At 36.1% G+C, this 21,527-nt stretch overlaps 1 protein-coding gene across 16 annotated transcripts in view; it reads left to right on the forward strand.

Annotated features, from left to right (window-relative positions):
• The window catches only part of MFF (mitochondrial fission factor), a 31,623-nt gene extending 13,048 nt beyond the window's left edge, over positions 1–18,575 (forward strand). For 4 of the 16 annotated variants that reach the window (XM_013047898.2, XM_013047899.2, XM_013047902.2 and 1 more), the window contains 7 exons: positions 2,132–2,206; positions 3,233–3,310; positions 6,590–6,748; positions 10,109–10,141; positions 11,710–11,769; positions 14,624–14,708; positions 17,720–18,575. In XM_013047898.2, the coding sequence (XP_012903352.1) occupies positions 2,132–2,206; positions 3,233–3,310; positions 6,590–6,748; positions 10,109–10,141; positions 11,710–11,769; positions 14,624–14,708; positions 17,720–17,851 (622 nt within the window). In that variant the 3' untranslated portion in view covers positions 17,852–18,575. The remainder of the gene's footprint in view (positions 1–2,131; positions 2,207–3,232; positions 3,311–6,589; positions 6,749–10,108; positions 10,142–11,709; positions 11,770–14,623; positions 14,709–17,719) is intronic. The other 12 variants (XM_004776594.3, XM_013047901.2, XM_013047905.2 and 9 more) reach the window with 12 other exon arrangements.
• Positions 18,576–21,527: the final 2,952 nt, after the last annotated feature.

A 21,527-nucleotide genomic window follows, 5' to 3' on the forward strand; every position in this document is an offset into this window, starting at 1 on the left:
CTTTAAGCAAGTGTCTTTATTTTCAAGTTACTCAGTTTGTCTTCAGATTGTGAACTAGCCCTTCCAGCTCTGCTTCCAATGAGCCATGGTAAACCATGTAGCTTAGGCAAGTGGAATTGTTTTACTTTTCATGGATTATTGTTTAGCTCTCTGCCTACTGAGTGAGTCATTGAATTGTTAGATCCATTTCATTTTCCAAAAATACAAGTATGTTGTTTAAAGGGCTGTTTGTTTAGATGTTTTCATTTGGTTGTATTATCATACTCTGATCTTAAAACTACCCCACTATAAGATGTTTTAGATCAGGCAGATGTTTTTTGTTGTTGTTGTTTCTTTAAAGTTAATGGTTTTTTACAGATAAACTATCCCTTTAAAATCTCTTTAGAATTTAAGTCTCAAATCTATTGGTGATTGTGGCTTTTCTAAATAGATGATTTAGAATGTTTATGTAAATTAATATATCTGCCTCATTCCATTTTGGGTCAGTTTTCATGAATTCATTCATCATGAACCATCCTGTTAGCTTCTCTGGGAGCTACAACAGAATCAGGGGATGGAGCATCTCTCTCAGAGTTTGAAAATCTAGATAAAAGCAAAACACTTAAATGTATATAGAACTAAAGTACAGGACAGTACAATATACCATTTGTGTTGAAACTACACCAAGTTCTAGTTTGGACCTGACTGAAGAATATAGGGATGCAGAGGGGCTTTGATGGGATTAGGCTCTCTCTTCTTTGTAGTAGGCGCAAAGGAGGACTGTAACTGCTCTGATTTCTTGGAAAATCTTGAAACGTTTCCCAAAGTGTTCTAGTTATTCTGAAGGGTTATATAGAAAGATAGTGAAATCTTCTCCTTCAGGAAGTACCTGAAAAGTTCAACCATTAATATGAAATTTTTTATGGTAATTATGTTTCTCTGAAGATAACCTGGTTGGCAGGGATATCAGCTGGTCCATGAAATCCATTTTTCTAGAATATTTTCAGATATATTACACAAATGGTAAAAAAAGACTACATAGTTGCTGGCTAGGATAGCTTCTTGATACTTAGTACCTATCAGAATGATTAAGTGTATACGAAGGGCTTTTGTTATTCTCTATTTGAAATATTTTACAACGTAGCGAAGGTTTCTAGTAAACTTTTCTGTTATATGAAGATGTGGCTTATTATTTAGGTCTCTAATAAATTTGAAATTTCACACCAGTGAGAAAGACAGGACTGTTATAGGATAGCATTACTTTTGGTTTTTAAGTAACTATTGATAGTTGAGTTGAAGAGAAAGGAAACAGCTTTACTATGTTTGAAAACCAGCCTAGAGAGGTATAATTTAGAGTAGATGATTAGTTCATAGGTGTTTTTGTAGTTACCAATAACTTAAGTTCCTCAAAACAGAGAAGATTAGAGAGTTAACTAAGTTTTCTTAATTTTTGTGTTTAAGTTTTCTTAATGGCACTTTCTAGCTGTTTAATAAAACTGAAAAGCTCATGTTTTAATTTTTGGTGGCAAAAATAACATGCATATTTAACTATACATTTCACGATGAAATTCTTATATTACCATATTTACATTAACCATACTTTCATTTTTCGTATGTTACCATGTCATGGTAAGATACTTAACCATCTTTTTGTTAATAATGTAACCTTGCTTTTTCTTCCCCTACCATTATTAATTTTAAAATTTATAATTCATCTGTTAGAATCTACATGTAATTAACATGAGGAATTTTATATAATGAGCCCTGTTATATATTCAGTGTTGGTAATGTGGTATTGAAGAGATTATTGATGTAAAACAGCTACATTTTACTTGCACTAATGTAATTACTAAACCTTTTTTGTCTTTACCTACTTTACTCTCTTCTTTGTAATGTAAAATTAACTGTGTGTCATTATGCATGAACCTTTGCCTGCCTCCATTTTATTTTTTTCCTTGGCTTGAAGAGTAGAAGTACATACAGACGAAGAGCAAGAGCACTGGCCTTTGTTCTCTTAATTGCTTTCAAGAGTTAGTAGGATTGATTGTTGTCCACTACTGACACAAAAATGAATTCTGAACAGTAGACTTGTATCTAGCTTTTCTTTCTGTTATAAAAGCTGAATGTAAAAGAAGCATAATTATTATTTAAGGTGGCACAGATCAGATTCTGCCCCAAGAAATAAAATTTCAAGGTTCCAGGCGTCGATTTCTGCACCGGAGTACACGTAAGATTTTATCTGCTCTGCTTTTCACAACTAGGAGTTGTTTTAATTTTGCAGGCGTATGTTATACTAATATTTCACCAAGTAATTATCATCGTATAATACCCTAATGCTCTTACTGTTTGGCTTTTCAGTACCTGGGTTTTAGAATTTCTCAAATTGTCAACATACACTTCATTAAGGAAAAAAAAAAAGAGCTAGATCAATTAAGGAAGTTATGTATGATTTGGAGTGTAGCAGTAAAGTAAAATGGAATAATTTGCACATAAGGACCATGCATCCTTTTTTATTTTTCTTTATTTTGCCTTGGTTGGTATATTAGTTCTCTATAGATTCAACTTAACCAGGTTCGGGTAATTCCAGTCTTTTTTTCAATTTTAGCACACTATCTTTTCTTATTTTCATACAGAAGGAGAATGGGATTTAAGAGTGATTTGTCATTAAGATGGGTTTTTTTTTAATTCCATAGATTAAAATGCTTAGAAGAATGTTTTGAAATCACTTAAACCAATTCTTTCTGTAAGTGTGATAGAACAAGGTGTGGGAGTGACTGACCTCTTGTGGGGATATTTTAGCCCACTGTATAGGAATTTAATAGCTGTGGCAGTTCTTGAGTCACAGAAGTTGGTTTTTCTCTTAATATGCTTCTAGGAACCAGGGAATTGCCTCAGATAGTGGCAAAAAATTAAGGTTTCCTATTTAAAATTTCAAGAGAAATGGGGCACCTGGGTGGTTGGTTCAGCATCTGCAATCAGCTCAGGTCATGATCCCAAGGCCCTGGGATTGAGCCCCACATCAGGCTCCCTGCTCTGTGGAGAGCCTGCTTCACCCCCTCCCTCTGCCTGCAGCTCCCCCTGCTTAAGCTCTCTGTCTGTCTCTCTCTCTCTCTCTCTCTCTCTCTGTGTCTCTATCTCTGTCAAATAAATAATTAAAATTTAAATGTTTTCAAGAAAAATGGTACAAAATTTGTGTTTCCATGAAAATTTTTTCTCCCCCTTTTCATGATTTTACTTTTACTGTTTTTGGAAGAGGTTGGAGCCTCAGCAAAGAGGTTATACCCTCACAGTTTGAGAAACATTGGTCCTGTGAAAACCCTTGGGGAAAGAGGTACTTGACTTTGGACTGATCTTTTAATAATGACATAGTTGTGCCAAATAAATTTTCATATAAATTTTAGTTCTCACATTGGCTAGTGTTGTTTACTTAACATTCATGTAGTAAGATTTCATATAAGCATGAGGTAGATCTATTACTGATGAAATGATAACAGTAAACATGAGCACTTTCTTCAAAATTTCCTAATCTTTTGTAAAAGAAAAAGACAAAGACATTTTGCTGTTTTATAACGTTACTTGGATCAATTTATTATCAAAGTACATTTCTGTTTAATTACTAATATTATAACATTTGCTCTAATAATCCCAGTGCCTTGGCAATAGGTTTACTTTTTTGCTTTTCACAATAATTCGCTTGTCAAAACTAAAATCCGTACACCTGTGTGTGGACAGAATAGACAGAGATAAAAAACCTAAACACTGTTTCCTTCCACAATTGATGCCAGTCAGGCTGATTACTAAAATGGGCTTGCTTTTTTTGTTGTTGTTCTTAAATTTATTCGTAAAAAAACACCTGCAAGACCACTTAAAGCTTTAAAAAGAAAAAAAATTGCTAAAGTATTTATTACTTCTAATTATGGTAATTTTAGTCATTTGTAATTTAATCATTTGGTTCAACTATAGATGGAAATGTTAGTCAAGGACATTTTATCTATACATATACTGCCCAAAGTGGTTAGCAGTTTTAAAAATAGTTCCTGTTCTATTTTTGGTGTTTATGAAGGATTATCAAATAAATACTGAAAAGTAAGTTAAAGTTCTTACTAATCTTTGGAACTTTAACTTCTTTTGAGAAACAACCAGAAATCCAAATATGTTTTTGATTTTGGTCTTTGATGAAATAAATGTCTTTACTAGTATTGATAAGGACTTAATTTCATCTTTTATCCTTCTATATAAATGTTTTTTCTTATTAAGTTATAGTTGAAGATCATGTAGGTTTTTTTCAGTTGTTATCATATTCCAATTTTCATATCATCATGCATAGAATCTTAGAATCAGCAGAGATCTTATAGACTGTTTTCAAACTCAACCTTCTGTGCATTCCTTCCTAAGAATTCTTTGCAGTTATTCTGTTTTTCCTTGACTAATTTATAAATGGCCACCTGATTTCCTGTGTACAGATAGGAGATACTTGTACTTTTAGAACGTTAAATAAATAGTTCCTTTTACTTGTTTCTGACAAAGTTATTTCTCTCAAAGGAAGTAACCCTTCTGTAATTTTTAGTGGACAAAAATCCGTCAAACTTCTGTCATGAATTTGGATTTGGTTTATTGACATTGTTGCTCCAAGATGATAATTCTAAATATTGATTATTATAGTCTTTAATATATTAGTGTTTAGCTAATGTATTTACTGATGCAGAATGATGTGTCAGATGTTTGATTTAAGCCCCAAAATGCAAAGACAAAAAACTTCAATTATATCAGAATATTATATTGGTCAGTCTTTTACAATTTAAGTAAAACCAAGTTTGTTGCCAGCTCTATCAAGAGAGTGTTAAGTTGGATTGTTTGTTTATAGTTATAGAACTGGCCTTCTTATTCCAGCTTCTGGTGACACGTTTCTAACATGAATTCAGTCTGCTCTCTCACAAAGAGCAAGAAGCTTAGGTTTTCCCTGTGCTCCCTAAAGAGAGGGCTGAGTACAAGGCTAGTACCTAGACTTTGTATCCCAGATTTACTCTTCTTGGATGCTTAATATGGGTTTGGCCATGTATCATGGGTCAGTTGATAAATTGGCTTATATATATTACAGAATCTCTGGACAGACATTTAGGGTAATCATCCATGAGCACCCAAAATTTTGCATTTATCTTGACAACAACAGGCCAAATTCCTGTGGTGAATTAGCCCTGATAAATTAATGTCTCAATATGTGAAGTTATAGCTTAGATTTTTTTCTTCTAAATCGTCTTTGGAAAACATGGCTTTCTTATTTATAATACTTCTTGCTTTGAATCATCAAGACTTTCAAAGTTAAAAAATTGTGGATTTTGTTTTTAATGTTCTGGGGACTCCGGGAACAATATTAGATGTCAGCTGTCCTTTCAAAAATGATCCCACTTATGTTGTGGTTTCCAAACAAAATGCATGTTGAGTTAGAAAATATTACACAAGTCAAAATGAAAGATTTCTCTCTTTTCATTTGTTCACTATCTGTTCCACTTTCATTCTTTTGGATGAAGTACACAGGGATGAGTTTTAGCCTAAGGCGCTTTTGCACTGACACCGAGAAAAAGCGTTGAGCCCACATCCCAGGGTCATGGTCCTTTTATTGCAACAAAGCCTCTTAATGTAACAAACCAGATGGCCAAGTCCTGGTATCACTTAAATACCTCACACAACTGATCATGCCCTAACATTAAACTACTCTCTGAAAATACACCAAGCTCCAGAGTTTATGTTAGAACTGTAAAATTGCTTCATTCAAATATGTTCAGCTTTTATGAAGCACTGGCAATGGAGCCAAAGAAATTGTGACTCTCAGCTTACACAGGAAAGAATGATTAAGATTATGTCACCAAGAAGCCCAGAAATGGTTGTTTAACATCCATCTGGATAATTTAAGAACTCTCTTGCCTCTCTGTTCACTCTCCGCACAGAATTGGGAGTAGTTTTATGTTTTTAGTCATTTAGCTAGAGACCATATGCTTTAATATAATTAAGCTATCAAAATGCTTTTTTGTTACAGCTTTGTGAAACTTTAAATCATTTTTAATTCATACATCATAAACTCAGCTTGCTTCCTTGTCTTTGTGAAGTATTTGCAATGGCATTTTCATGGAATCATTTCGATTCACGTGTTTGAACTCTGACACCTGTATACTAGAACTCTCTGTCTTAATCTTCTCACCATCCATAAGTCACAGTGCAGTGTTGGTTGTTAGAGGTTTGATTGACTGGATCGGATTACATACATCGAGTAATGAATGCTGCTTCTCCAAAGCTCAGGGTTGAACCCACTGCTGCTTGCTGTAGTTCTCTTCCTGCTCCAAAGTTGTTTTTTCATATTCAGTTTGTTTAATTTGATGCGTAAAGCTACACAGTCACAGATGTTGCATTGTAGCTGTTTTTTTAAAACAATTTAATATGTTTTTAACCTGTTTGGTTTGACTGTTTTCATAGGGGAAAGTGAAGGGTGGGAAAAGGGACAAGAAAACTAAGATAATCCTTAAAATATTAAGTGTTTGGGGAAACTGATCAGCTGAAGTTTTACAAATATCTGACTTGAGTGTTTTTCTCTTCATTTGCTGTGCTGTGTAAACAGTGTGACACCATCGCCACAACAGGTTCGGGTCTGTCCTCCCCCAATGTTACCTGAAGACGGAGCTAATCTTTCCTCTGCTCGAGGCATTTTGTCGCTTATCCAGTCTTCCACCCGTAGGGCTTACCAGCAGATCTTGGATGTGCTGGATGAAAATCGCAGGTGATTGGCCATCAGTGACTCTTGCTAGCTGTAATGCATATTTTTTTTGGCTCCTTGTTAGTGGACTGTGGTGTCTTCCTTTTGTGTTTGCACCTGTCTCTTTCCAAGATGCAGTGGTTTAAAACAACTTGCTTTGCTTTCTTTTAATTTGGAATTATTGTCCAAAATTCACATTTCACAAGATTCTGTTAGCTTCTCTTTAGTCAGGGAGAGTATTCAGTTAATAACTATATACACAAAGTATGATGATTTTTTTCGAAGGTTTCGTTGACCTCTCCTAAGTACTTGACTCCATTGGAATATGCAGAGGCCTACTGTTGGACTGTGTAGGATGTTGGACTGAAGCACACTGATTTTCTTTAGTAAGTCTTTTGATCGAATCAATTATGATACTAATATGGTTGGATTAATGCAGCAAATCTGAGAAGACAGTATCAGTGTAGCTGCCAGGACACTCTTTTACTTTCCTCTTAGCTATGGATTTCTAGGCCTGTACTGAAAACCTCAAGTGCTATTATCTTTTTGATAATACTGATATTTTTCAGTATTGATAACTTCTCTCACTTTTGAACATCCCCAAGTGAAATCATGAGTAGTATACTTGGACCTGCTCATGCAAATTCTTTTTTGCCTATATTTCAGATATAGATATAGATATAGATTTTTTTTTTCTTTTTGCCCTTGATTCTTTACTACGTAGTATTTTTAAAAGATAAAATTTGGGGAGCTTTTTGGCATAGTGTGGGAAAGGTATACGCAGTTTCTTTTCAACTCCAAACATTTTATATCATGACTCTGTACGTCACTGTTTGAATTTTTATGGTCATTTTAGAAGACTTAACTTTTGAAGAATGCCCAGTAAGTTCAGCTGGCCCTTCTAGGAAACCTTGTTTCGTACCTTAGGAGTTGATATGTCTTATGGCTCGTTCTGAACAAACTTTCTTGGTGAGTGCTTTTGAACCTCATACAAGCCTCAGAGGTTTTACTGTACTTCATGAACACTTGTCAATACCATCGACTGGTATTTCTAAGCCTTCCCAGGGTTAATGCAGTGCTATCCATTTGGGCCCCAGAACTTAAAGCTGCACCAGAAAGAGCTTAAAACAGAAAGTTCATAGCAAGGAAAAATTATATATGCATGTATGTATATGTGCATCCATGTATATGTATGCATGTGTGTATACATCTGCATTCCTCTCCCCACGGGTTTGGAGGACTGTCTTAGAGTATTTGCATCCTATAAGAAGCAGCACGGTTCAGAAGAAAGAGCCTGGATTCAGGGGGCCAGTCAGATTCATCGTGATCTGCCCCACTGAACAGCTAGCTACATGAGGGCCTTGGACAAATTACTTAGCTTCTTTGGGCCTCGTTTTCTTCATCTATTCAAAAAAGAGATAGAGGGGTAATAATAATATTACCTAGTTTTCTAGATTCTTGTGAGGACTCTTCCTCCCCACCCCCCACCATCTTTATTTAAGATATAGGTAATGATGGCCTCAATTTAGGGTCATGGCCAATGCTTTCAAACGATACTGAATATAAAGTACCTGGCACTTAGGAACTGATCTTCTCAAAGGCCTGTTTTCTTCTCCCACCTTAAAATAGCTTTATTCTTCACCAGGTATCCTCTTTCACTGTTTAATTACAGTAGGTCCTTAGACCAGATTATGAGGTCAAATTATGTCATATCAAATGCTTTTACACTGAAAATATCTGAATGGGGAAGATATTTATGAATTTGATACAGATTAAACAATTACGACTTCACAAAACAGTCCTTCTCCATCATGGAAAAGAATTTTGCTTCAAGTTAAGAAATACAAAATCAGAAATCTTACTAATGTAGAATTTACTTTGTATTCTTTTATTATGAAAACGTGTTTTGAGCCCTAAATGAAGTTTTCTTCATTTTTTAATTGTAATGAATTGATGGCTTTAAAATCCATTCTCTGGAAAGGAAAAATCTCTTCTTGTTCACTTAAAAGAGATTTTTTAAATTCGTGAAGTAATTGTATTAATAATTCTTTGCTCCTGGATACATACCATTAGTTGTTACCTTGGAGCCTAAATGGTTAGATTCTATTAGTCTTACTGAATGCTTTCATTATTGAAAGGGTTCCTTTTTTTTCTTTTTTTTTTTTATATTGTATTTAAATTTCTTATGATCTAAATGTTGAGCAAGATTTAATCAGAATTGTGAGTCCCAAATCAATTTTTATTTCTATAAGGGAACTGTCTGGCATGACTTTGCAGATAAAAGAAGTAGGAATGTGAAATTTGGATAATGTTCTATTTGCATGATTATTAAAACAATATTGCTTATAAAGTTTTAAGTGCTTTTATGTTCCTTGCTCTGTTTATCATTTTTTCTTTCCTATTTTATTATTCTTGGCGGTTATGCTAATGCAATAGCCTATCTTTGGTCTTCTGTCCTCACATTAGGTACAGTTAAATTAAGCTAGAATTATTTGGCAGGAAGAAAGAAAAAAACCGTCCTGCCTGCTTTATTATCATTAAAAAATGTGGATTCACAGTTGCTTGATGGAAGAACAATTTTTAATTGACACTTCAGGGAACACTGTGGAAAGGTTTATGTACTATATTTTTGTTCTCCCTTCTTATGGGAACTTCCTTGATCTAAAACCAAGCTCCACTTGGAGACAAAGCTAAATCCTTTATACATATTAGAAAAGTTTATTTACACAGGTCAGTGCTGTGCATTTGGAAAATTGATGTATTAAAAATTTAAATGCTGTTATGCTGATATGATTTAGTCCTTGGCTGACCAGGAGATGTCCATGTCCTGACATCTGCTAGAACTCCATATCTCATTCTCTAAAGCAAAATATTAACATTTTAAAAAAGAAACTTAATTCTCATGTAAGACCATTATTTAAATATCAACAGATTAGTCATCCTTAGCATGTTTAAGTGTTATTTTTAGAAGGAACTTGATTATTTTTATATAGTTTTTCTCAAGCAGATTATATTAGCTTCGAATAGAATACGAAACCATTGTGTTAATAATTGATATTTTTGCAAGTATGCATATAAATATATTACTGTTTATTCACCATAGTGGTGTCTGTTTTTTTTAGTGAAGAAACACATACTTTATTAAGTCAGAGCATTTATTTACTAAAAATGTTAATATACAAGTTAATGCGAGAACTTGGAGAGCCTTGGATTTCTCCCTTTTGCTGCTTAAATTACAAAAAATTATTGTCAAGCATCAAACTTAAAAAGATTTTTTTAATGTATTAAATCATACTTATGGTAGAAAGTGGTACTTGAATACAGTTTCTAACTTTGCCAAATACCTGTCTAATTTACTTTTATATTATATGTGTCAATTGCCAGTGTGAGAAGACAAAATGAAATACGTTGTGAAAGGTAACTGTATTATTTTCTGGCTCTGCATTATAAAAGGGAAATCTCTGTGGTGGAATATGTTGAATATGGCAGATCCATTTGAACATACCAGTGTGAATATTTTAAGAAGAGCTTTAGGTAACACCCAGCAGGGGCTTCATTTACTTGACGATTCTCCTATCAGTGTACCACAGGACTGTAGTGAAGTAAGTTTTCCTCTGCCACAGAGTGAATATATGAGTAGGATAGGACAATTCAAAAGCCTGTTCCAAGCATATGTGATTTCTCACTTCTTTATTTACCCAGCACGGTAGAAGTCTAACATGTCTCCCCCAACAGTCTCTGAATCTCTTATCCTCTGAGTCCCAGAAATTTCTTTAAGCACCAATAATGCCTTTAGGAAAGTACAAGCTAAACATTAACATTTCCTTGTATGAATTAACTTGACAGAAAACAATGATTTGTATTGTATTGTCGCCAAAATTCTGCAGCTGTACCAACTTACAGAAAAATCTAGTTCATTTGGTATTAAATGTTTACCATAATTAAGTATTGCCTTGATACTTCAATATAGGCAAAGACCTCATCAATACTTAGAGAATGAGACATTTAAAATAGAAGGTTATAATTCTTAAAATCCTTATAGGGACCCTATAGTTCAGCCTCCTTTCTCTGGCTGATAAATGTTGCTGATTACTTTTTGGGGACTTGACCAGCAACCACAGAGAGCTTTTGTTTTCTGATTTTTAAAGATGAAATTTAGTGAAAAGATTACTCTGCTTACCTAGGTAGAGAACTAACTGTCCTCTAGAACCAAAGTACATACTAAAACATGAAAATCCCCACAAAGTTTTCCAGTGCACCTTAAGTCTTCATTCTCAGCTGCCCTGTATGTCACTCCTGGTTGTCTCAAGATGAGACTCCCACATTCGGTTGTATTTCTGTAATTAGCCCTAGCGTAGCCCTCAGAGCCTGTGCTTGGGACTGTCTCAGCTCCAGAACCAAGGCTAGCAGCTCTGCTCTCGAGGGCTGAGGTTTGAATGAGACACAGCAAAATTGAGATATCGGGTATAAATCAAATGATTGAGGTGGGAGGGTAGGAATTGTGGGAAATGGGAGTTACTTGAAATGTTCAGTTTTTGAGACAGGGCTGTTGTTACCAAACGAGCAACCATGATCATGCAGGTGCTACTAACCGGTTGTTGACATGCTTCCAAAGTGGCTGATGATTTTCTTTTTCCAACTAGAAAAGAGAAATTAGACCTTTTAAACAGGGTTGTCCTCTGTCTTGAATTTCATAAATTAAAATAATAGGCACCAAAGAAAATTTTTTTAATATGCGTGCTATCTTGTCACACAAGATCTATTCCTTTTGTTTTTTAACCCAAGGTGAAACGTTAAATTTATGAAAATCAAAATGGAGGCCATGTAATACAAAGATTTTTAAAAGTATTGAAAGATATTATATTGTATCACAACATACAATATAATCCTATTTGACACTTTTTTGTCTTGTTTTTGCTTTTATTTTATTACTTCTCTGTTTCCTGATTCTGTCTTGTGCCTTCTCCCGCAAAAACCTGCCTTAGACCTGTGTTGCGTGGTGGGTCTGCTGCCGCCACTTCTAATCCTCATCATGACAACGTCAGGTAAATTTTGAGACTTTGTAATTATCAGGGTAAATAGTTGACTGAAATTGTATTTTGCAGGACATAATGCATGTTAGTAGGCCTTTATATTGTAGCTTGAACTTCTACAGATTTCCTCTCTTAGTACAACCTGCTTTTCTTTGAGAACAGCAAGCCTAGTCATTCATGACCTTTGTCTACTACAAGATGAAGAAAAATCCTTGACAGTTATGGTGTCTTGGGGACATCTGAGATATTTAAATGTAGTTTTAGGAGCTTATAGACGATCATGCTGAAACACAGAAAAAGTCATCTCAAATCTTGTTTTATGTGCTTCATTTTAAGTGTTGCCTGGGGTTCTGTCTACCATTTCCTTTTTAGTTGTTAATTGTTTGTAGTGTCACTTGCAGCGTATGGAGAAACCTTTGTATAAGGGGTCATCTTAAATTGGGGGAAATCAGCATTCACAGTTTAGGAAGTTCAGTGTTTAAAAAAGAAATTCAGTTTGAAGAGTTTTTGTCATTGTTAATTTAAGCTTTTCCCTCTTATTTTTGCTCTTTTAGTTCTTTCAGACATACTTCTTAGCCTTAGTAATTATGTCTTCCTGTCATGCACGAGGACAGATAGAATGACACATAGGAATCCTTAGGGTTCTAAGGTCCCTATTTCCCGTCTTCTGGGGAAAAGAAATTTGGTTGGTATTCACAAATACCATTACTGTCATTTTTTTCAGAGATAATTTTGCTTATTTTAAGCACAAATGTATGATCTGTTGCAGTAGATTTAAAACTGTCAGCATCATTTCTACGATGAGAGGAATCTGGCAAGAGAACAGGGAAACATCAGCTTCTTAATAATACTGAATTTAGCTTAGAGGAATTGAAACCAAGTTCCTTAGTGGTCCCTTACTACTACTCTGCTCACTGGTTTCTTTCACAGTATTAATTCATTCCATTGTAAGTTTACCCTTGAATATTTCCCCGAAGTTAGAACTTAAGTTTGTGATCCTTTTCTCTTTCTGTGAAAGAACTTTTAAGTCTATGATCTGACTTAACATTTCTTAGTTTTTAGTTCTGATAAATACAGCTTTTAGTTTAAAATTACCTTAAAGTAATTTTTTTTTCCAGTCGTACCTTGAGTTACATAGGTATAAAGCCTTTGGCCATGTCCTTAGATTTCTTTGCAAATAAAGATTTCCTTTACAGATGTTTAACACCTTAGTTCAAGATTTAAATTGAGTAATCGCTGTCACTTACACTTCCTTCTCTACGTTCAGCCTAGGTCCCCTTTACCTTTGAAGCCATTGCTTTTTTTTTTTTTTTTCTCCCCTCCCCAGCTTATTTCTCATAGGTAATCTCAGGGAAATAGAAAAGTTTTATTTTGAAGACCAGGTGTAAAGAAAAGGAATCTTCAACTCCTGTTTTCTCCTCTAATCTTTTAATGATTCTGTCTTAATGTTTAAAAGAATAATGAACTCCGATACTTATATAAACCCATAGTCCCAACATCTGCTCGCTCAGCTCACCTCACTGATACAGTTGCTCTGTCTTCAGAATATTTACTCTTATAGTGAAGAAAGGAGCGGTTAAATGGGAAAGCAAGTTCCTTTCGCAATAAAAGGAACGTTCAGAAATTGTTCTATATTATCTAGAGTCAGTGCACACCATCAGTCCTTGAAACTGAGCACCTGTAGTTATCACCTACACCTACAGTGAACGTTCTGTGTTGAGGATGACAACACTGGCTGGGAGCACACTGGAAAATTATAAAATAAAAATTCTGTTTCACCTACTTTATTAAAGTTTCAGCATATGAAACCAAAGGATTTTCTGAATATATTTGTCTTTAACATGTCTGGATGAAACTGTAATTCTCCTCATACCCCTTTTTGTGGTAATGTGCTTTTTGTAATGGAGACTTGCTAGAAACATTAGAATGTATGATCCATGTGTCAACTCTCTGTGGATTACAAAAACATTACTTTTTAATTCAGTTTGTTTATATTCTGCTCATTCAGGAAAGTTACTATGCCATTGCACTGAAATAACCATACAGGATTAAAATAGTGAGAATATAAACATGTGAGGTGAACTCTATGGTATGTAAATTATATCTCTGTTAAGCCATTAATTAAAATAAGCTTAAGAAGTGGAAATCCAGGCAAAGGGGAAGAACAGCATTTGTGTGTATTTGTTTCTTAGAGGTTTATTGTCATGCATTTAAAAAGTAGTGCTCTTTTAGAAGTAACTGTATTTGCAAAAGAAGTATTTCTTAATGTGCTTTCTCTGGAGTTGTTCTTAGTGGCTTCCAGTATTATTTTATACACAGCCTCTTAATGATTTATCATTGAACTAATTCTGGATCTGAACATAGTAACAGGATGTACTCAGGTGATTTTATAATTCCTTCTGTGGGAGACCAGTCGAGATAGGTAATAACAAGTAAATAAAGGGTAGAAATGGCAAGAGAAAAGGCAAGAAGAGGAGGAGAAATGAGAAAAAAAGATATCTGGTTTTTTTTTTGTTTTGTTTTTTGTTTTTTTTTTAGCTAGAGTTCATTTACTTTGTGTTCCCTGCCAGGGAGTCTCAGCAGGGACTCCTGTGGAAGTACATAAAGACATGAGTTTGTGGAAGAATTACACATTGTTATATCCTAGAGTGGCAGCTCTTAAGTCATTGCTCAAAATACTTTTGCTTTTTCCTCTGGTTTCTTATGTTGGTACCAATTCAGATGGTAAGGTATTTTAGTAATTCGTATTGTGAAATATCAGTCTTTTGAACAGTTCTTTGAATATTACCGAACACATGATATGACTTACCAGATACTCTTTATTCTATTCTAATACTAAAATGTATTTTTATTTCTCATCTGCTAGGCATGGCATGTCACATATAGATACAACAATTGAAGGAACTTCAGACGACATGACTGTTGTAGATGCAGCTTCATTAAGACGACAGGTATTTAATGTACCAGATAAGATATAATCCTAAATTATAGTCATGCAGTACTTTAAATGATAAGTTTTTAAGATGTTATCATTTTCTCTCCTGTGGAACCTATGAACTGAAATATTTTATTTGTCATACTGTTTAATAAGCCATAATTGATTTTTCCATTAAAAAAAAAAAAGATTTATTTATTTATTTGTTTTAGAGAGCGAGCGAGCAAGTGACAGCAAGCATGGGGTGGGGGGCATGGGAGAGAGAAACTTTAGCAGACTCCTTGCTGAGGCCAGAGATCGATGCAGAGCCCGATCTCATGACCCTGAGATCATGACCTGAGGTGAATTGACTGAGGGAGACGCTTAACCATCTGAGCCACCTAGAGGCCCTGCCTTTTCCATTTTGATTAAAGATATGGTAAACCACCATTTACATGTTTTGGTCAGCATAAAACAGTATTACCAGATGGATTGGTATAATTCTGGCCAATAACAAAGAATCTTGGCATTTTAGCAAATTGGTACAGTCATAAATTGCTTGTTTGACTTTTAAAATTTATAACAGTCACTTTGGGAACCTGTGTTACTCTGAGAATTCCATTTTGTAAATCACTGCTTTCATTTTTGCACAGTGTCCTTATAAACACAGTTCTTGTGTTCTATGAAAAGTCCTATATTGGAACTATAGTTGCATACACACATTATTACTATGAATGCCTCAGCCTCTAGGATCACACAGACACACACATGTGAGGAAGGCGGGCTCAGTGTTGTAATTTTGTCTGTGCCAAATAGATGTAGAGGAGGAGTGAATGAATAAAGTATTTCTAAGATGAAGAAACTAAATATTTCAGCATAAGAATAAATATCATTTTAAAGATTTAATATAATAAAAGGCTAATATGAAGCAAATAATACTTTATTTTGAGTCTCACTTATTAAAACAAAGAATGCTGGGGTGCCTGGTGGCTCAGTGGGTTAAGCGCCTGCCTTCAGCTCAGGTCATGATCTCAGGGTCCTGGGATCGAGCCCTGCATCGGGCTCCCTGCTCAGCAGGGAGCCTGCTTCCCCACCTTTCTCTCTGCCTGCCTACTTGTGATCTCTCTCTCTCTCCCTCTGTCAAATAAATAAATAAAATCTTTCTCAAAAATAAAAGAATGCTGTATTATAAGTTTGTACATATTTTCTTACACTGATTTATACCTTGCCTATTGAAGGAAGGGCATTTCTTGGGCATTTGTCATTGAATTCACCATTACACCAACAACCTTGCCTTCCTGAAAGTGTAATAAGAGGCCTCAAAGTTTTAACATCTTCTCAGTCCTTAGCTTAGAGGTGAACGGGTAGAGGACAAAGATACAGTCATTATGAACAAGCACACACATATTTTGAGAATTTAAAAGTAGTAGAAAGCCAGCTGGGAAACTATGAGTTTCTGAGATAAGTAACAAAATGGAGTCCCAAGGAGATTCTGCAGAATTCACATTTGGGACCCTGGCAACATTGGAAGCTATGCTTCTGGAGCTGTCCTTGCCCTGTTGCCAAGTTGTGGCAACAGTGAAGTTGTGCTTCACTGAGTCTAGTCTAGGGAAGAGGGACTCGTGGGCCATCTGGCTCCGAGACGCAAAATGTTATCCGTGATCAGAGTGGAATATTCAAAAGCTGCCTTGGTATTGATACTTCTCAGATGAGCCCAGATGAAAATATTTAAATGACTCAAGATCAGTGCCAATTATTTTCATTGGCAATAAAGTGGATTGCTTAGTGTAAGAACTTTATATCCCATGGGACCAAATAAGCATTTCTCATTACAAATGGTTGGGAGAAGGTAGTCTTTACACACTCCTTTTTCTCTTTTCTTTTCTTTTTTTAACTGAATTAGCTCTGGGAGAAAAGTCATTGCTCAGCACTGATCAAAAGTGAAGTACTTTTTCAGGTTGTTAAAATGGTTATCTCTGCACCTCTATGTCTGGTTTGCCCATAGACTCCCATTCCTGGCCCCACCCACCCCACACCCCCAGTTTGGAGTTCTCAGTCCTTGAAATGCTAAGGATTCTGCATTATGAAAATACTCTTCCTTCAACCTCTCTAATATAATGTTAATAATCCCTTTGGCTTTTATAATGTGTTTTTCCATAGGTGTTGCAGGTTAGACTCCCCAGAAAGCAGATTCTAGGATGAAGGTTTGCACATAGAGCATTTTCTGGGGAGTGCTCCTGAGTCCAAAGGGAAGGAAAGGAAGTGGGATTGGGCAAGAGGGAAATGTTGGGCTGCAGTGTAGTCAGAACAAGGGCTGCATGTGGCCAGCCTCCTGCGGAGCTCTGAAGCTGGGGTGACCCTTTAGAGTTGGAACAAGGGCTGGGCCTTTCATCTCTTCACTATCTGGTTGGATACATGCTGCTGCCCCGGTAAAGGAGCATAAGTGTAGGCAAGGCAGTCGTTCAGCCCAGGGCTGTAACAGTGAGGGCCAGCAGCCAAGGGGACACTCCTAGCAGCTGGAGAATTATTAGCCTTTCAGTGCTAAAGGGTCTGAGTGACAGAGCACAGGGCCCGCTCTAATAGGTTATTTTATGAGATGCTCCCAGTCACTCAGAGAGTGGATGGAGAAGGCAATTAAAGCAGGTTAAAGATGAACAACTGAAGCTGGGTGACAGAAGCTTCTAGAAAGGAGCAGAAGCCCCCATCCTTTCTGCTGTGCTAGGCCTGCCTAAATGTGTACTTACTTGGTCTTTTTGATTGGGATAGCATGCAGTATGCAACAGTGTTCTTGGCCCACATTGAATCAGGGAAGGAAGGAAAATACATTTTTTCTGACTCAGAAATTTGGAGAAGGGAAAAGGAGAAGATTATATCTGTGAATTTAAGCTGTCATAGGTAACATTTTTTCTGCATATAGTTTATTTTGCTCCCAAAGAAACTATTCATTGTTTATAAGAATTCTTTTGAAAGTCATCCTGCTTTATAAGAACCTAATTGCTCTGTGCATTAAAGTTTCTCTTTTGTTTTTTGTCGCGGTTTTTCACTTAGATAATCAAACTAAATAGACGTCTGCAACTTCTAGAAGAGGAGAACAAAGAGCGTGCTAAAAGAGAAATGGTCATGTATTCAATTACTGTAGCGTTCTGGCTTCTTAACAGCTGGCTCTGGTTCCGCCGCTAGAGGTAACCTCAGCTCTCGAAACTCGTGTCTCAACAGCTGGAAATATAAAGCATTTACAAACTTCTTTGTTTCTGTCTTTGCATTGTATGCCGTTTTATAGTCCATGCCCTGAACATGTATTTCTTCCAGAAAGGTGGGGGGAGGGACTGATACTTGCAGAAGTCAAGGTATGTTCTCTCACTCAGCTGTAGTCACTTAAAGCAGATCTGCAGTAACAAACACCTACTTAAAATTCTCCCTTTGCATGTTTTGTAAATAGGCTCTAGTTTGTTTTTTAAAAGGAATTTTTGCCTCATCAGCCCACACAATTTATTCTCCGAATGGGAGCGAGAGTGCATAGGGAATGGATTTAGAAAAGTATCTGTAGAAGAAAAATATTACTTTATTTTGTCCTGTTTCTCAAACACTGTTAGATTGGACAGTTTTGTTAATAGACCCTTTTGCATCCACATTTCAACATTAACACTTCTGAAGTCATGGTCTGGTGGCAGATTTGATAAAGCCAAGGCACTTCATGTTTACCAGTCACCTTCACTAAAGTAATTCCTAACATTTCCAGCAGTTTATCTAATATGCGTGTAAAATGTGCGTTCTTATTTTTATTTTAGTTTTGCAGATGGTTTTCTATAAAGTATGTTTTTACTAAGTCCCTGTGTGAATGATTTAAAAAACTACAGAATAAGGTACAAATGTAGTGTGTTTAATAAACTGTCAACTAAAGCAATGTTTGTCGAAAAATTTTATTTCATCATATTGTTGTGTGAGCTGTATTTCATAGCATATTACCATTAATGAACCCCAGTCTTCTTGTCTCAGAAGGAAATAATGCAATTAATGACTTGGCTGGTAGCAAGAACCTACTGTGTTCCCTTTCCGATTTCCATCCCAGCAGCAGGCGCTGGTAGCATTACAGGTGGTTTTCTAAGTTGTGGTATCTGTCAGGTGCTTTGGAGGAAAACAGCTGGAGTTGTGTATGCTTTTTGCATTGTAGCATTTAGCTAAGATACTATATCTCATGAACTTTAAGTGTACCAATGAAATCAAATCCTGGGAGGCTCTAGCTCTCAGAATTATCCACCCCCCGCACCCCGGCCCGATTTTGTGTTCAGAAACAGAATTTTAGTTAGGTGTAGTATTTGCCACATATCTTCAGTATCTGAATACCTAGGTGGTCAGTGTTAGGAAAAGCAGTTGAGGGAAATTCCTTAGATAGAGGTAGATTTAGTGTTTCTGTTCTTGCTTCTCTTCCATCCTTCCAAAATAAAATACTTGGGGGAAGGATTCCTATGTTTGCTTCCTAAAGTTTACGTGAGTTTGAGGAGATTTTCTTTTTATTCATGAAAATCTTCTGCCTTTTATAACAGCCTAATGATATGATTATATTAATTCTAGCTTTATATACACACACACACACACACACACACACACACACACACATATATATATTTTTTTTTTTTACAAGGTAATTTCTGAATGATCCTCCCAATTAAAACATGAAAATGATGGATAAAATTAGCACTTCTTTTGCTGGGCAGGCATGAAAAGGATTCTTCTAGGGCCAAAAATGAAATAAAAGCAAGCATTCCAGGAGATAAGCAAATACAAAAGCTGTTTTCTCCTGTTAATTTTTACCAAACTCTGGAGACCTAGAACTTTCTCCCTAAGTGGCTGTGCAGAGGGCAGGAGAATACAGTCCCATGTTTTATGCAAGGCACTAGCTGTGACAGGAGATTCCTGCATGAAGCTGGGACCCCAAAAGGCTATACCTCTGGTGAAAGGGTAACTAGGAAATCAACTTACCACCCAAAAGGGGATAATAAAGAAACGTGCCTTCGCCTTGTCACAGATATAAAAATAGAAGAACTTGACTCGGTCACTTGAAAGCCAAGCTATACCAGCTGGTATACTGTTACACCAGCCTCCCTCACCTGGAAGTTGTTCCATCATTGTAAGAAAGTGGTTTTGGAGTTGAGAGGAACCAATTCATTCCTGGTCCAGATGATTAAGAAACACTTGCAGATATTTGAGCTGAGCCTTTAAGTACACACACACACACACACACACACACACACACACACACGATTTCAAAAAGCAGAGGATGAAGAAAAGGTTCCTGGGGCAGGGAACAGTGGGAGAAGAGTTTACAGGGAGGGTCAGTAATACAGTGCTCAACCTAACAGGCTAGTGTCCTACAACTTAAGTACAGAACTCTACCTACAGGTGTTTCTTTTTCTTTTTCTTTTTTTTTTTTTCTATATCTAGGAATACTTACTGAAACAGTAGCAGGTTATTTACAGTTTGAGGGATAATTTTAGAAAAATATATTTGCATGAGAGCTTTCCTTCCTTTCTTCTATGAATATCTGTTTTCTAGCTTCTTAATTATGTTTGACATTGAAATTGAACTCTTTGTCTGGGCTCCAAGTTCAAAAAGGCTTAATTTACTATAACCGCTGTTTACTTACAGTGTTGTTGTGTCAATAAGTAGAAATTCATGTGTGCACCACACTGACCTCTGTAGTGAGCCATTATAGCAGGCCACAAGCCCTGACCTTAAGAAACTGACATATTGATGGAGGAGGGCGGAAGGGAGAGGGAAAGGCTTATTAAAGAATTTGAGGATTATTAAAATGATTTTGTTATGGAGGAAGAACTTGAGATATAAGCTAAAGGGTAGGAAGAGGAGTGTTTCAGATGATGGACATAGCAAAAAAAAAAAAGAAAGTGTAAAGATTCCAAAACAAGATTGAACATGGGGTTGGCAGTGAAAAAAAGATCAGTGAGCTTTGTAAATTACTAGATGTACACTGTGTGTGTGTGTGTGTGTGTGTGTGTACATACATGCATTTGTAAGTTTAGGTACCAGAGCAGAGATGGTATCATCCCAAAAGATACTGAACCACCGGTGGCCCCTAGGCTTTAGGCATTTAATTTATGGCAATCATTTCCACAAGACTAAAAGAGCAAAGAAATAACAGCCATTTCAGCTGAATTGTGCTGAATCTCGTTTGCCAACAGTCCTCTTTTGCCCTCTGACATGAGAGGCTTAAGTTTCTGTCTCTTCATGATCCTGTGGAGAACTAGAGTCATCACACCCATTTCCAAGGCAATGAGAAGATTGGATGCACCATCACTGTTCAGTCAAGTCCATGAGCAGTCATGTTCATTTCATTTGTATTTTAATTTTATGGCTATTAGCAGTTAGGCATTCATTCAGTAAGCATTGACTCACTAAAAGCTAAGTAAAAAAAATAAGTTTCATTAATTCATTTAACAGAATATTTATAATTGCCCTACTTTGTATCAGGCACTGGATTTGGCACCGAGTATACCAGGAGTGAATAAAAGAAACATATCTCTGGACTCATTGAGCTTATGGTCTTATGGGGGGAGAGTAAAATTTAGGAAACAAGCACAAATACAAGTGCTGTGGCCATTGTGATGAGTACTATCAATGGCAGAATGCTAAAAGAGAAAGTTAAGGGAAATCTTCATTAGGTGGTTAGGGAAGACCTCTCAGAAAAACGTGATGGTTGTGTTGAAGTCTGAAGGATGAAGAGGACTTAGCCAGAGAGGAGATGAATGAAGCCTGGGGACTAGGCAGAAGAAAGACCTTGCTAAGGACTGGAAGCAACAAGGAGGTTCCTCAAAAAGTTAAAGATAGGGGCGCCTGGGTG

The sequence above is a fragment of the Mustela putorius genome, unplaced genomic scaffold (genome assembly GCF_011764305.1).
Source record: "Mustela putorius furo isolate JIRA1106 unplaced genomic scaffold, ASM1176430v1.1 tig00000275_pilon_pilon_pilon, whole genome shotgun sequence".
Lineage (NCBI taxonomy): Eukaryota > Metazoa > Chordata > Mammalia > Carnivora > Mustelidae > Mustela > Mustela putorius.